The 13,879-nt window shown below is 40.1% G+C and overlaps 1 protein-coding gene across 2 annotated transcripts; it reads right to left on the minus strand.

Annotated features, from left to right (window-relative positions):
- Positions 1–29: 29 nt before the first annotated feature.
- Positions 30–6,169, minus strand: LOC100706335 (UDP-glucuronosyltransferase 2C1). Of its 2 annotated transcripts, none has more exons than XM_019363767.2 (4): positions 3,315–3,530; positions 2,819–3,117; positions 2,010–2,723; positions 30–1,229 (listed from the first exon to the last, which is right to left on the minus strand). In XM_019363767.2, exons 2-4 carry the CDS (start codon positions 3,110–3,112, stop codon positions 645–647), a joined length of 1,593 nt encoding a protein of 530 aa, XP_019219312.1. In that variant the 5' UTR covers positions 3,113–3,117; positions 3,315–3,530; the 3' UTR covers positions 30–644. The 2 variants fall into 2 exon arrangements, with proteins under 2 accessions (XP_019219312.1, XP_019219313.1); XM_019363768.2 differs by lacking the exon at positions 3,315–3,530 and adding an exon at positions 6,095–6,169 and having other exon boundaries at positions 110–1,229.
- Between the last annotated feature and the right edge of the window lie 7,710 nt (positions 6,170–13,879).

Raw genomic sequence — 13,879 nt, forward strand, 5'->3', positions numbered from 1 at the left:
AGTATAGCAACTCAAGATAAATAAAAGGGTTTCATTGCATATTTTAATATTCTTTTAAGTATGTAGTGATTTTGTGCTCACAATAAATAATGACATTGTACACACCACAGACAGGAAGTCTATAGGAAACCATTTATACACGTTTCATATACACGACCAAAGTTGTACAAATACAATGTAAGATTTCTTCAGGTTGTACATAACATATCATTATACAGTGGGTTTTGTCAATTAAATGTGATGGTTAGGTGTACATAAACCCTCCAATAGCAACAACATTTTTGCCAATACTGTAAAAATTATGATCTGATTTTTTAACATGTGATGCACCAAGCGAAAAGCCAGAAAAACAATCCCAGCTGTGCTTTAAGGAAACCAAGCAATAACAGAATCAACAAATAGACTTTCTAAAGGTTTAAGTGTTTGTTATTTTAACTTTATTGCCTTTGAATATAACTAAAAAGTTATTACGTGGAACAGTTTCATTGAACAGTTTGTAATGTTGTAATGTTGGTCCAGCAAACTTGTTGGCTATGTAGAAGAGGGTTAATCATTTACAATTGTGCTACAAGTAACTCTTTACATTAAAACTAAACCACAGTAAGTAATAGACATAGTATGTCATCTTACAAATGGAAATTATTTTAACTTTGTTTAGTTTTTATCTTTCTTTGTCTTCGGCAGCACAGAAATCTGAAAACAGCCACAACAGAGAGGAGCAGCACAGTGACTGCAGACAGCAATATGAGCACTACATCTAAAGAGTAGTAAGAGTACCAGGGCATCTTATAAGCCTCTGTACGCATGTGACGAGCCCCTTTGTGGTGCATCACATACTCTACCCAGAAGACGGCCTGCTCCATGGGTGTTATTGGCTGATCTCTGTGCAAACGTGACATTCGTTGAATGTTCTGCCTGTAGCTCTCTTGATGGATCACTTCCTTAAGGCCTTGCTCAAAACTGTGGCCATTAACATCAACTAGCTGAATGATCTTTGCAGCTCCTCTCTCCTGCAGTCGTAGAAGGTTGTCATACTGGTCAAAGAACAAGGGTATGCCGAGCACAGGGACCCCATAGTAAATGGTCTCCTGGACACCATTAGTTCCTCCATGAGCTACAAAGACTTTGGTCTGTGGATGACCCAGAAGATCTTTCTGTGGCATCCAGTCGACTATAAGAGTGTTGTTTCCCAGTGTAGAGGGACGGTCTCCTTTATGCCTCCAGATAACCTGATAAGGAAAAACAAAAAAAAAGATTTCCCCATTAGCCCTGAGATTTTAAAAAACACTTAACAGACCTACACAGAATTAACCTAGATGCAAATTCAGACTAAAATCTTAAATGTTAATGAGTTTTAAGTAACTTTTCCGGGGGTTATATGATTTAAGGGATCACTGAAGTGTCATAATTTGCTGTTCCTTTCAATGTTGAGGCTGTTTACAGTGGTTAAAATGTCAAGCCATCAAAAGCAAGCATGTTTACAACCTAATGCAAAAACAATATACGTCAAAGGAACTCTATGGGAGGGACACCTTACCTAATTCAAGTTACAGAAAAGAACTTCTTTATAGTGTTTATTCTATTTTTGCCTTTTGGAGCATTTTTATGCTAAGTGTGACTCTCTGTTTCGTTATTTGTATTTACAGTCTAACCAAGGTATCTGTCCTAAATTTTTCCTTGCGTTATTTTTTTTTTAAGTATAACTGTAATTTTATTTTATTGGTAACCTATGCCAGCATTAAATATACTGTCTTTTTTGTCTAGACTCTTAAAGACTATAAATTTAGCCTTCCTGACTAATAACATACCACTCTATCCTCTCATAAATTTACAGACACTTCTGGCTCCAAAATGCACCGCAAATGCTAAACTGTGGTTTCTGAATGGCAATGCACAAACAATGGCATCTTTCACAGTGTATCTATTGGCTGATATGGACAAATTAAAATACGATAGGTTAACAATCCAAAACGCAGCAGTGGAAATATGAATCTTTAACTTTTTGTTACCTTCTGGGGCATCTTGGCAAAGACACCGGCGATTTCCTCCGTAACATCTTTGGGCAAAGCATTGACATGAGTTCCCAGAGTCATGATGATCACTCCATGTTGCCCGGCGCTCTGAACAAACTCCTCCAGCTCTGCTGGCAGAGGCTGAGCTGGTTTGCACTGAAATCCTCCTATATAGACAACATTTGGCATAGTGGGGCGAGGGAATTCAAACACAAAATCTGACCTGAACAGCCAAATGTCTGCTTCCTGAAGTAGTGAGATGATGTCACATCCACCCTCAATATACTTATCACATATGTCATTATATACTAGGTCCACCAGAAATTTCTGCTGGAACAGTATGATGCCATAGAAAAAAATGTTCTTGATCCTCTGGATGAAATTCATTTTGTCCGTTAAGTCGGATCCTGGCACCGGGATGTAAGAGAATGGCGAGGGAGCTAACACAAAGTGGCCTTCTCCACTGGTGATCCAGCGTACATAAAGCACTAAGGGAAGCTTGAGATATTTGGCTAGAATAAGCCCTGGGGCCAAAGCTGGATCAGTTAGAACCAGATCATACTGGGAATCTCTTAATCTTTTGATCATATTTTGATCATCAAAAATATCTTTCAAAGCATCATACCACAGTGAATGTGCATAAGAAATTAAAGAAAAAAAATTCTTGGTGAGTTTGATGGAAGTCATCACTGATGCGGCCTCTCTTTGCAACTAAAAAATGGATGAGAAAAAGTGAAAAAGAGAAACATGTCTCATAAATAACAGAGTATTTATATTCTGAGTCATCACATACACTAATCACATACCTTCACCTGCTCCTCTAGACGCCCACCAAAAAAGTGCTCAATATTTACAGCCATTTCAACTGTAATGGATGTGTATAGATCAGACTTTTCAGGGATGTACCAGCTCATGGAGGGCCTGATCACAGTCAGATTGTGTCCCCTAGCATGAAGTTCTTCAAGCAAGATTTTCATATTGATCCAGTGGCTGCCATCTAAAGGAAACACCAGAATGTTTCCTCCATCGCAATGTGGTGTAAATGAAATGAGGAATAAACTGAGGAAAGCAAGCATCCCACAGACATGATGGGATGCCATGGCTCCTATAATATCAGACAGAAATAATCACCTCAGTGATCTCATAAATGATATCAAGTATCCACAATATAAAGAAAAAATATTTGCTCTTCAGCCAAATATTTAGAGCTATACATTACTTGCAAGTACTGGAATATTTACATGATTCTTTTACCCAAATAGACACCAAAATTAAAGGACAGTGTTTTAGGAAATTCCTTACCTTGGGTTGAGAGATCCAACTGCTGTCTATCCTGCCCACAGAAAGACTGTTCTTCAAATCTAGTCTAGTTTGCCTAACTCTCTGAATCTGGAGTTCAAACTCCAGATTCAGAGATTCTTTCACTTGTAAATGAGTTACATCCATCACGAATAATTTTACATAACATAATAGAGGTGCTATGGATGTTCATTAAATTTTTCTCATTTTTTCATAATTTTATGACTTTATGTTATTTGTTATGTTTTTATTTGTTTCCTATTTAAATTCATTCTTTTCCTGTTTTATTTTATAATCATCTTCTCCCTAATTGACTTCCTTTTGGGTTTTTTTTTTCAATCATCCAATTAGTTATTATAGTTATTTTAGTAAAAGCGTTAGTAAAAGTTGGTAAAAGCGCTATACAAATACAGGCCATTTACCATTTACCATTTTACAGAGATCAGTTAAGTTAATGATAAAGTGTATCTCTCAGCTCCATGTACCATACATGTTTTATAAGCCTTGATTTTGGTTCATGTGTAAACAGGCGGCTTCAGTGTTGGTAGTTGTAAATATTATTGACCTCCTGCCCACTTAATAAGCCATTATGAAAGGAGGGGCTAAATCTGTGATCCTTATTTATTTTTGGTCTTGCCGTTCAAGTGGACACGGTTTGCTGATCTATTGTGGATCCTATAACACCTTCAGATCCACTGCGACTGATTTAGGTTATTTTCCAGTGAATTCATTCTCTTTCACACACTGTACCTTACAAAATGTTGCCAGCATTTAATAACTGAATTTCAACCTGTGAACAAATTTCAGCATGAAATGTTGCAGATTGTATTCCATTTTAAAATAGCTCAAATCAGCCATTTCCAGCCTTATTGTCACGGGGTCCCGAGGCAGGCCGTGTGTGAATATAAATGGCGCTGCAACTGGCGGCGGCGTGGAAGCCGGAGGCGGAGGCGCTGCAGCTGGTGGCGGCGTGGAAGCCGGAGGCGGAGGCGCTGCAGCTGGCGGCGGCGTGGAAGCCGGAGGCAGAGGCGCTGCAGCTGGCGGAGGCGCTGCAGCTGGCGGCGGCGTGGAAGCCGGAGGCAGAGGCGCTGCAGCTGGCGGAGGCGCTGCAGCTGGCGGCGGCGTGGAAGCCGGAGGCGGAGCTGCAGGCGGCGGCGTGGAAGCCGGAGGCGCTGCAGGCTGGACAGGTCCCTTGGATCCTCCAGCGAAGACTGACGACGAAGGCCGGAGCGGTCCCTCGGACCCTCCAGCGCAGACTAGAGACGAAGGCCGGAGCGGTCCCTCGGACCCTCCAGCGCAGACTAGAGACGAAGGCCGGAGCGGTCCCACGGACCCTCCAGCAGAAGCCATCACTAAGCCAGCAGCCATGAAGGCCACTAGCAAACACGAAAGCAACTGGCACTGCACTGAGCACTGGCTCTGCCCAGGCAACGCTGACATGATGTGGTACTCAGGGGGCTGCTTAAACTGCAGGGGTCCAGAATCAGCTGGGGACTGACACCTAGCCTCTGGGGAAGCCGTGGAGTGGCAAACTGTACCAACGGCGGCTAAACCCTGAAAAGTACACTGAGAAGACGTAAGACTTCCTCCCTGCGTGGAGTGAACGGGTGAACCTGGTGGCACTGGGGCCTGAACTACAAGTAACGGTGACACTGGAGGCACAGGGGCCTGGACTACAGGCGGCACAGGGGCCTGGACTGCGGGTGAAACTGGGAGCACTGGAGACTGCGCTACAGGCGACACTGGAGACTGCGCTACAGGCGACACTGGAGACTGCGCTACAGGCGACACTGGAGACTGCGCTACAGGCGACACTGGAGACTGCGCTACAGGCGACACTGGAGACTGCGCTACAGGCGACACTGGAGACTGCGCTTCAGGCGACACTGGAGACTGCGCTTCAGGCGACACTGGAGACTGCGCTTCAGGCGACACAGGAGACTGCGCTTCAGGCGACACAGGAGACTGCGCTTCAGGCGACACAGGAGACTGCACTGGAGACTGAGCTGAAAGGGGCGCTGGAGACTGAGCTGAAGGTGAGTGAGCGGTGACACTGGAGACTGAGTGGAGAGTGGCTGCTTAGCAGCTAAGAGTGGCTGAGCAGGCGATAAGCTGTTTACATTGTTATCTGCCGCACAAAACACTGCCATGGAATAAACAGTTCCACCATCCACAACGGAAAAAGAGTCCTCACTCACCACAGCCGGCGATTTAGAAGTCCGAACGTCCGGCTGTGGGGTGGCGCGCCGGCGGCGCGATCGACGTTTCTTCCCCGCAGCTGGCTCCGACAGGCTGGGTAAACTCGCATTCGGCAGGTGAGGCTGACACGGCTGCTCCGGGTGGCTGCCGGCGGTTGCTGCTGGACCAAGTCCGATATTTCCCGAGCTCGCGCCGCCTCCCGGGCTTCATACAAGTTGGCCAATAAGTCCGAACATCCTCTGACCTGGCGGAGATAGGGATTTCCTTTGAGGATCACCTCAATAGCATTTATCCCCACGATCCTTGCTCTCATATTTGGGGTGTGGGTTATCCACTCAACCAGGCGTTGGACTCGCATCAGATCGCTCTCCCCGGGTAAGTCTGCTGGATCCATGTTGTCTGCTGGTTCGTACTGTCACGGGGTGCCGAGTCAGGCCGTGTGTGAATATAAATGGACCCAAAATGCAGACTGCTTCAGTTGTGAGCGAGCTTTATTAACAAAAGGGAAAACCAACAAGGACGAGGAGGAAGGAAACCAAACCCTAAGAATAAACTAAACTGGGAAAAGCTACACAAAAACTAACCTGAAACCTTGAGGTGAGAAACGTAGATGCAGGGAGAATACACCAGAACATGACGGGGAGCAACACAGACGAACCAGCAACGAGGACGAGGTAACACACACTATAAATACACACGCCAGGAATCAGGGGAAGGGAAACAGGAGGGGAACACACCTGGAAGACATCACAACTGACGAGGCAGGGGAAAACGTAAACAGAACACACTGACATAAGACACAGACCTTCACAATAAAACAGGAACTACACATACAAGGACACACACGGGCCGAACAGTGTAAACACTAAACAGAGGAAGAACAGAACCAAAATCACACTAAATAGAAAAACACAAAACGCTGGGTCAAACGGACCCAGGATCATGACACTTATCTTCACTCAAATGTTCATATGATCCAGCTGTGCATTTTTCCTTCACTGTGACTGAATAACACATGACTGTGATGTTGTATTGGATGATCATCAGTCACCAGTGTGTTCTAAAGCTTTATACAGATCATTTTTATTTAAACAGTGATTCCTACAGTCATTACGGTAAATGTTTGCAGTGCTAAGAAACTGGCTGCATTACTGGACATTATAGATTTTATTATGAGCTGATTTATAAATCACTGTCTTCATATTTCTATATTTCTAGATTAACGATTAATGACAGAAACCCAGAGCTTCCCTAATCTCAGGAATAACAAACTCAGAGTTGTTAGCTAAACCTGCTTCCTGGAATAGAGTGAACTGCCCACTGGAACTAAGAACTAACGACCAGCGAAGGATGAAAATGTAAACAAATTAAGAATCAAACAAAAATAATTAATAATAAAACATTTGAAAGTCCAAAAACTCAAAACAGTGAAATCTAATGTTGTGAAGTAAACCTGTGCAGTCTTCATAATCAAACGGTTTACAAAGAATATATTTCTATAACCCACTGAACACAGACGTGCTCTTTAGAATCGAGAAGCTGTTGAATTGATCCTGCACAGCACTAATGTGATAAATGAAGCACTGTAGCTTCATGCTTTATAAACAGGTGGATCCTGTCTTCTGTCCTTCTGTGATGCCTTGTGGATTTCAAACAGGATGCATATTGAGGTAAAGGGGAAAGAGCTAGAATATCAACAGGCACACAGTGAGCCCCAGCACAAAGCTTGAAAGATTTCTGAGATTTCAATGTATTTTGATGGGAAAGACATTAATAATAAAACTTTACAGCCTGAGGCCTATACTGCAAAGCAAGATTTTGGCTTATCCAGGTGCATTATGAACATTGCATTTTGTACTTCAAACAGATAATGAAAGAAGAAAACCACAACAAATAAATCAGTGTTAAATATCATAGGCAAAACATGTTACTATGAAAGATGTTCACATATTACTATAATATGACAAATTAACATGTAAAAAACAAATAAACTGAGACTGGAATGTGCACTATGAATAAGGCAGATTGTTCTACAATTCATGACAATCATCTCGATAAAAATCTCAAATGATAAAACCATAAATCCAGCGATTTTCTTCTACTTCCATCTGAAATCAGGTCACAGGGGCAGCACATTTTCCACTTCTCCTTTATTAGGCTGTGTTATAGTATGTTTTAATGGATCCACTTTAAAGTGTCAGAGCTCTAATGTGCAGCTGTCACCTTAAAAATGATTAGAATGTTTATTTTACTGCTCTGTGCGTGACCATTTACACTAATCGCAATATTAGAGTGAGTGAATGCAGATAATGGAAAGACAGCCAGGGTATGTTGTAGTACAGGGCCCTGATTAAAAACTTATCTGTATCCAGATGGAAAAATTAAGCCCTTAGATGACTGTTTAGTCTGTTGAAGTCGGACTGTTGGAAAATATATTTTTTAAATATCTTCAAATAAAATGCAATAGATGTCCAGAAGGCAGGTTGGTATGTCCAGTAACTCAAAAGCACTTCTTATTATGTTGGTACTGAATGATATTTTGTTTCACTGGCTGGCTGGGAGGTGTTTTTTTTCTGAACATCAGCACTTGAGTTAGCTGTCAAACATTAATGGGAACATGTCTGATGTGACTTTTCCACTTGCATAACACACACAATTATAAACACAGCTAAGATAACCAGGCCAAAAGCTCGTCATCCATAGCGTGCAAAGTTTGATAGGGCACTTACAGAGACAACTGGCACAGATGTGAAATTTGATATCATTCTTTCCCCCGTGCCTTTTTATTCTAGAGACTTAGAGGCTTTTTCAAGTCCCCATAGAAAATCAGTTTCAGCACAGCTTACTAAAATGAAGAACTTGCTTGTAAGTCATCTGTTAAAGGCTGAAACAATGAGAAAAACTCCTTCCAAAAATGAATTCCTTCTTTCTTGATGGAGGTCAGTGTTTCAGAACCTCCCATATAGCAATTTCTTTATTGGGTTTGCAAAAGAAAGAACTTAAATTTATACATGTGGCACATTTATTTTAGCCATGACAATGACAGAGTGAAACATTTTTGGTGTTTATTTAAAAGAAAAGAAAAGAAAAAAAACAATAAGTCTGAATTACCTCGTCTGTGCTGGTATTTAACTTACCCCCTACAGTAATGAGCAGACATTACAGGAAACTGCTCCCACCAGCCTTTAGAGTCTGTGTTCCTTATTTTTCCAGGTGGTTCCTCTTGATTCTTTCCTCAGCTATTCACGGACAGCAGTCACACCCTTTATACTAGAACATAATCTATTTGTAGATTTGGCTTCATCAGCTGTCAAATGATTCAAAAGAAATAACAAATTCAGAATGACTAAGAGGGTAATTTAAACAAAAGCACCGGCAAACTCTGCCAGAAGTGGCATGCATCTTAAATGACAGCTTGAGTCTGAGTAAGCAGATGTTGGCATCACAGTATCAGAGAGGATCATGGTCATGTGGAAACTGTAGCTGCTGTAAGAGAAACATGAGAAGAAAGTAAGAAAAAGAAAGGAAGGTTAAAAAAAACAATATCTTAGATACATTATAACAACCTTTCCTCCTAATATTTACTAGTTGGTAAAAATTTTGATTTGAGCCTTGAAGATGCACAAATTTATTTGCATATACCTAACAAATTATAGTTATGAAATTGTCCATTGCTGGATTGTTTTATGAAGTAGAAGCCATGGTGAAGGTGAACCACCACAGGAAAATGACTTAGTGGGCCTTTAAAGTACCCCATGTGGACACATATAGACAAGAAATGGCATACATTCCTTTTTTCTTTTTTACTTAGAGAGCATGTATAGACATGCCAAATGACTCCCCCATTGCAGTGACACTCTTCATGCCTCTATTTGAATGTAAGCCTTTGTCAAAGTTCATGTTTCCCTAGGGGTGGAAATGAGGATGATCTCAGTGGGCTATGGCAGGATTCTGCAGCTGACAGCCGAAAATCTTAAAACAAACACAAGTGCAAGACACACTCGATGAAGTTACTCTCTCATGTGCCAGCCTGCTCACAAGAAGGATGTTTTAGTGATGGATGGATTTTTTTGAGGGGGGGGGGAATGTCAGACCAATCTTGGTGGGTTTGTTTGTTCATATAAGGCCTTAGTTTATCAGTCACATGCATGAATCCACACTAATGCACAGAATCAAGCTGTCCTTTAATTTTTCTGCATTTTCTAAACAACAAACAAGCTAAATTAAAGAAAAGATAAGATCACAGAGGCAAAATACAAAAACTGATTACAGGCTCGAGCTCCACCGGCTGCTTTTGATTTGTCTTTGTTTTCTTTTAGCAGCTTCTTTTAATTTTACATTGCCGTCTCACTTAAGCTAAACACACCAGAGGAGCCTGTGTTATTATGGAATAACACAGGAATTTCCCACCTCACCCCAACTATAAACTGACATCTGCCACCAACTATATAAACAAACATTTGACACCGTAATTAATTTAATATATAGAGACGTCCACAACATAAAAAACAATGTTTGCAACCAGTAGTTGTGTTAGTAATACGTTACTTTTCACTACTATGCACCACATATTTGGGTTGATGACTTGTTATTTATGCACTTGGTATGGATGTAAGCCACACCACCCTGAGCACATCCCATCCCACATCCCAGATAAACAGCAAAAAATGGATGCATGAATGATAATGCATTTGCCAGCAGGGGCTGATGCACTTCATTTGAAAGTTGGCTGGTTCCAGTGGGAAGACAACAAAGAAAGACAAAATCAGGATAAATTACTTTTGTTGTGGTTTCTGTATATCAAAGCCTGAATATCCTACACCAAATTTTCTGGAAGCTGTAAATAAGGTCGACGATGGAGACCAATAAAAAGTTTTGCTAATAGCTAAATACATACCAGTTTCTCGTTAAGTGTATTTAATGTCTCTTTAAATGTGTGCCAATCATTACACATTGTCACAGGATTAACAGCGGTAAGGATAAGAGGTCATAAAGTTTATAATATATATTGGATACCTGTGATTTCTTTGTATTGATTTTTATTTATATCTTTCTTAATTATATATATTTCTCATGAACCTCTCGTGATTTTCAAAGGTTGATCATTGTTTTATTTACTTTATTTTTTTCTTTATTATTTCAATCAGACAAACCCTGCATTAGACTGGCAATCTGCCCGGGGTGTACACCACCTCTCGCACTACAGTCGCAGGGATAAGCTCCAGGGATGGATGGATGGATTATCTTAATCAGATTTTTGAATGAGAAAATAAGAACTCATTAGAGGGAAAAGGAAACTGTGTGACATAATACAACATCCTCATTTTGGTAATTTAACAAACAGCCACAGACGGGCAAAAAGCCGATCTGTAAATTTGAAGAAAAAAAATGATTACCTACACTGTAAGAAAAACCCTGTACAAAATTCTGGCAGCAGGGTTGCCAGCATAGAAACCCCATAATGCATCTGTAAATAGACATCCCATAATGCATCTATAAGTCTGAAATTTACATTTGATATAATGGTCAAAGAAACTGCAACAAGCTGTTAGAATGCTTTTATGTTTACAGAATATTACTGTACTTTTGAAATGAAGCCTGCTAACTGTAAAATAATGTAATTTTTATAGAAATTTGTTACAGTGTAAGATCAGATAAGATAAGAACAGATGTTCTCGCTTGGTCATCAACTGAACTGCAGTGTAAAAACAAACTTGCTCTATTCAGTCAACATCTAATGGTGGGATTAATCATAGAGTCACTAACTTCAACACTTATAAACAGTATGAACATTTAGCTTGCTTACACAGAGACCTCACACAGGCACACATGAAGCAATTCATTTACTGTTTAGATACAAATACTGATAATTTGCTGAAAAGACACATCTGTGATGCTTTTGGCTTTCCGATTCACTATCTTAAATGTACAAGTGAGTACTTGACTGATAGGTTTAAAGACTATTTCAGATGCAGATCTCCACAAGGAAATTCACTATCTTCTCATCAAGATCCAAAATGAAGCAGGTCTGGCTAAAGTTAAGCTGCTGATCTGGAAAAAATAATTTTAAAAACTCATGGTTTATGGTTCTGTCCTGTTTCTGTCCTGTTTCCCCATTCTCACTGATTTGGCGTAGTGCCTCAACGACCTCAGCAGATGTGACACATGTGCACTGTTTATTTTTCCAGCACTCACCTTGTCTTTCATTGTGAACAAGTAGAATGTCATTGACAGCTTTCTGGACAGGGAATTCATTCATTCATCTTCACTCCATGAATTTCCAATCAAATAGCAAAATATTTACTGTAAGAGACTCTTTCAGCTCAACTGTAAATTGACCGCTGTAGGAAATCTCTCCTACCCACTGCAGTTAAAATACATAATGAATCTGTGAAGGGAGAGGACAATTATCCTCTGGCTGCAATGCACAAAGAATGCTGTGCTTTCATTGCACAGCAGTGATTTGTTAAATTCTATTTAAAGCCCACTGTTTCATATATTTTTTTTTTCATGTTTGTTATTTACCTCTCATGCCTGTTTTTTGCTGTATATCTATCTGAAAAATGTATCTCATAGTCAGATTGAATGCAATTCTAGTTACTTTGTCAGTTGAGTGACAGCAGCCAAAAATTGTTCGTACATGGGTCTTTTGTGGATGTGGAGAAAAAGCCTGCAGTGCTGCACCAGCAGATCTTTAAGTCTGTCAGTGGCTGTCAGTGCTAATAAGCATGCAAACATCCTTTTGGTAACATGAATGTCTGCACAAAGTTCTGTCCCTCTGGGCAAGACATTCAGCAGTTGGTGGAAAATGTTAGTCTGGACCAAAGTAATAGACTGATTGACTGAAATTGTCAGTCTCATGTCAGCCACGGTGAAGGTTGTTAAAATGATGTTTCTAGGAGAAAATGTCCATTGAAAACAAAACATGTCTTTTGTAAGAAGACAGTAACTTAAAAGTTAATCATACAAACATCCCTAAGAAGCCGATTGAAAGAAAGCATTCAAGGGCGGGTTATTGTTTCACTGCATAATCTTCACAGACAATGTTGAACTCTGTTGCTGCTGCTCTCTGGCAAACAAAGAATAAACACGGAAAAAGGAAGGGACGTGTCTTATGTGCACCAATTCCTCATAGAGATAACATTTGCTCTTTGCTCTTTTGATTTCCTTGGTAAAATTCCACTATGTTGAATTTAATCTGATTAACTGTATCCTTATAGAGGAAGACAAAATTCAGACTCAATAGAGCTCTAGCTTTTCAACTTTTTCAACTTTTTTTTAATGTATTGCACTTTGCTTTTTGCTTTGTTATATAAGATTAGGATAGACGTTGTCTTTCTATGTCTTTAAAGCCTGAACCACGAAATAATTGCCAAATTTTATTATTTTTTTGTAAAATGGAGTGATTTGTGAACCTTCACATGGACCTCTCCCATCCCAACAATGGACTCTTCTCACTGTTGAGGTCTGGGAAGCGCTTCCGCTCCCTTAAGGCCAAAACAGAGAGAATGAGGAGGAGCTTCTTCCCTCGGGGTATTCGGGCCCTGAACCAGGTGTAGGACTGGACTCTCACACACATCACATCACCACACGCACTTTGGTTTTTCTTCTTGCACACTTCCTATAATGTATAATTTCTTTTGACTAATAATCTCTTACGTAAACTGTTATTTGCACATTTTTACTGTAAATTTCTAAGTTAAAGCTGTAAATTTTGTAGTAACCTGTAAATTTGTATATCTTACTGTAAACCTACTGTCATTTAATGGCATTGCACAGCTATAAGCATTTCATCTCATGTCATACCATACTGTGTATGGTTGTGTGTGTGACAAATACAATTTGAATTTGAATTTAAGATGAAATTTTTTTAAAATTAAATATTAATTTACATATATGAGTTTGAATTCGTATCATGTTCCCTTTTTTTGCAATTTATTCCTTAAAAATATATCATGCAGTTTGTTTATTTCTTTAATTATTTTGTATCGAATGTGATACACTATGTTTTAAAGGGCTAATATGCCAATATTTTATTCATGGCTTTGAAGTGCAGTATTTGGATTCCATAAATTCTCTCAAAAGGTTTCTAATGACGAGCAAGTCAGCAACTTGCCTGAGGAAAGACTGTTATATGATACACTGCAATGGAGAAATATGGAGAGTTATAACATCAGTAATAAAATTTTAAAAAGGCCCTGGAGACTTGTGTCTGCGTGCTACATGCACAGTTATAGTCAGAAATTCTTTACGTGAACCAGGCCTGTGTTTAGCCATGAGGACCTCATGCAGAATACAGTTCAGTCACACCTTGTTAAAAGATCTCTGTATCCAACTGTTTACACTGGAGAGAGTCTCTTTCATAAATA

This window comes from Oreochromis niloticus, linkage group LG10 (genome assembly GCF_001858045.2).
Source record: "Oreochromis niloticus isolate F11D_XX linkage group LG10, O_niloticus_UMD_NMBU, whole genome shotgun sequence".
Classification (NCBI taxonomy): Eukaryota; Metazoa; Chordata; class Actinopteri; order Cichliformes; family Cichlidae; genus Oreochromis; species Oreochromis niloticus.

Bases quoted from the DNA above. Each gene is read 5' to 3' on its own strand.
- LOC100706335 (XM_019363767.2), bottom strand. From the start codon at position 3,112: ATGGCATCCCATCATGTCTGTGGGATGCTTGCTTTCCTCAGTTTATTC. The intron at 2,724-2,818 runs GTATGTGATTAG...TCCATTTTTTAG, and splicing joins GTCTAGAGGAGCAGGTGAAG to TTGCAAAGAGAGGCCGCATC. The intron at 1,230-2,009 runs GTAACAAAAAGT...TTTCCTTATCAG, and splicing joins TTGCCAAGATGCCCCAGAAG to GTTATCTGGAGGCATAAAGG.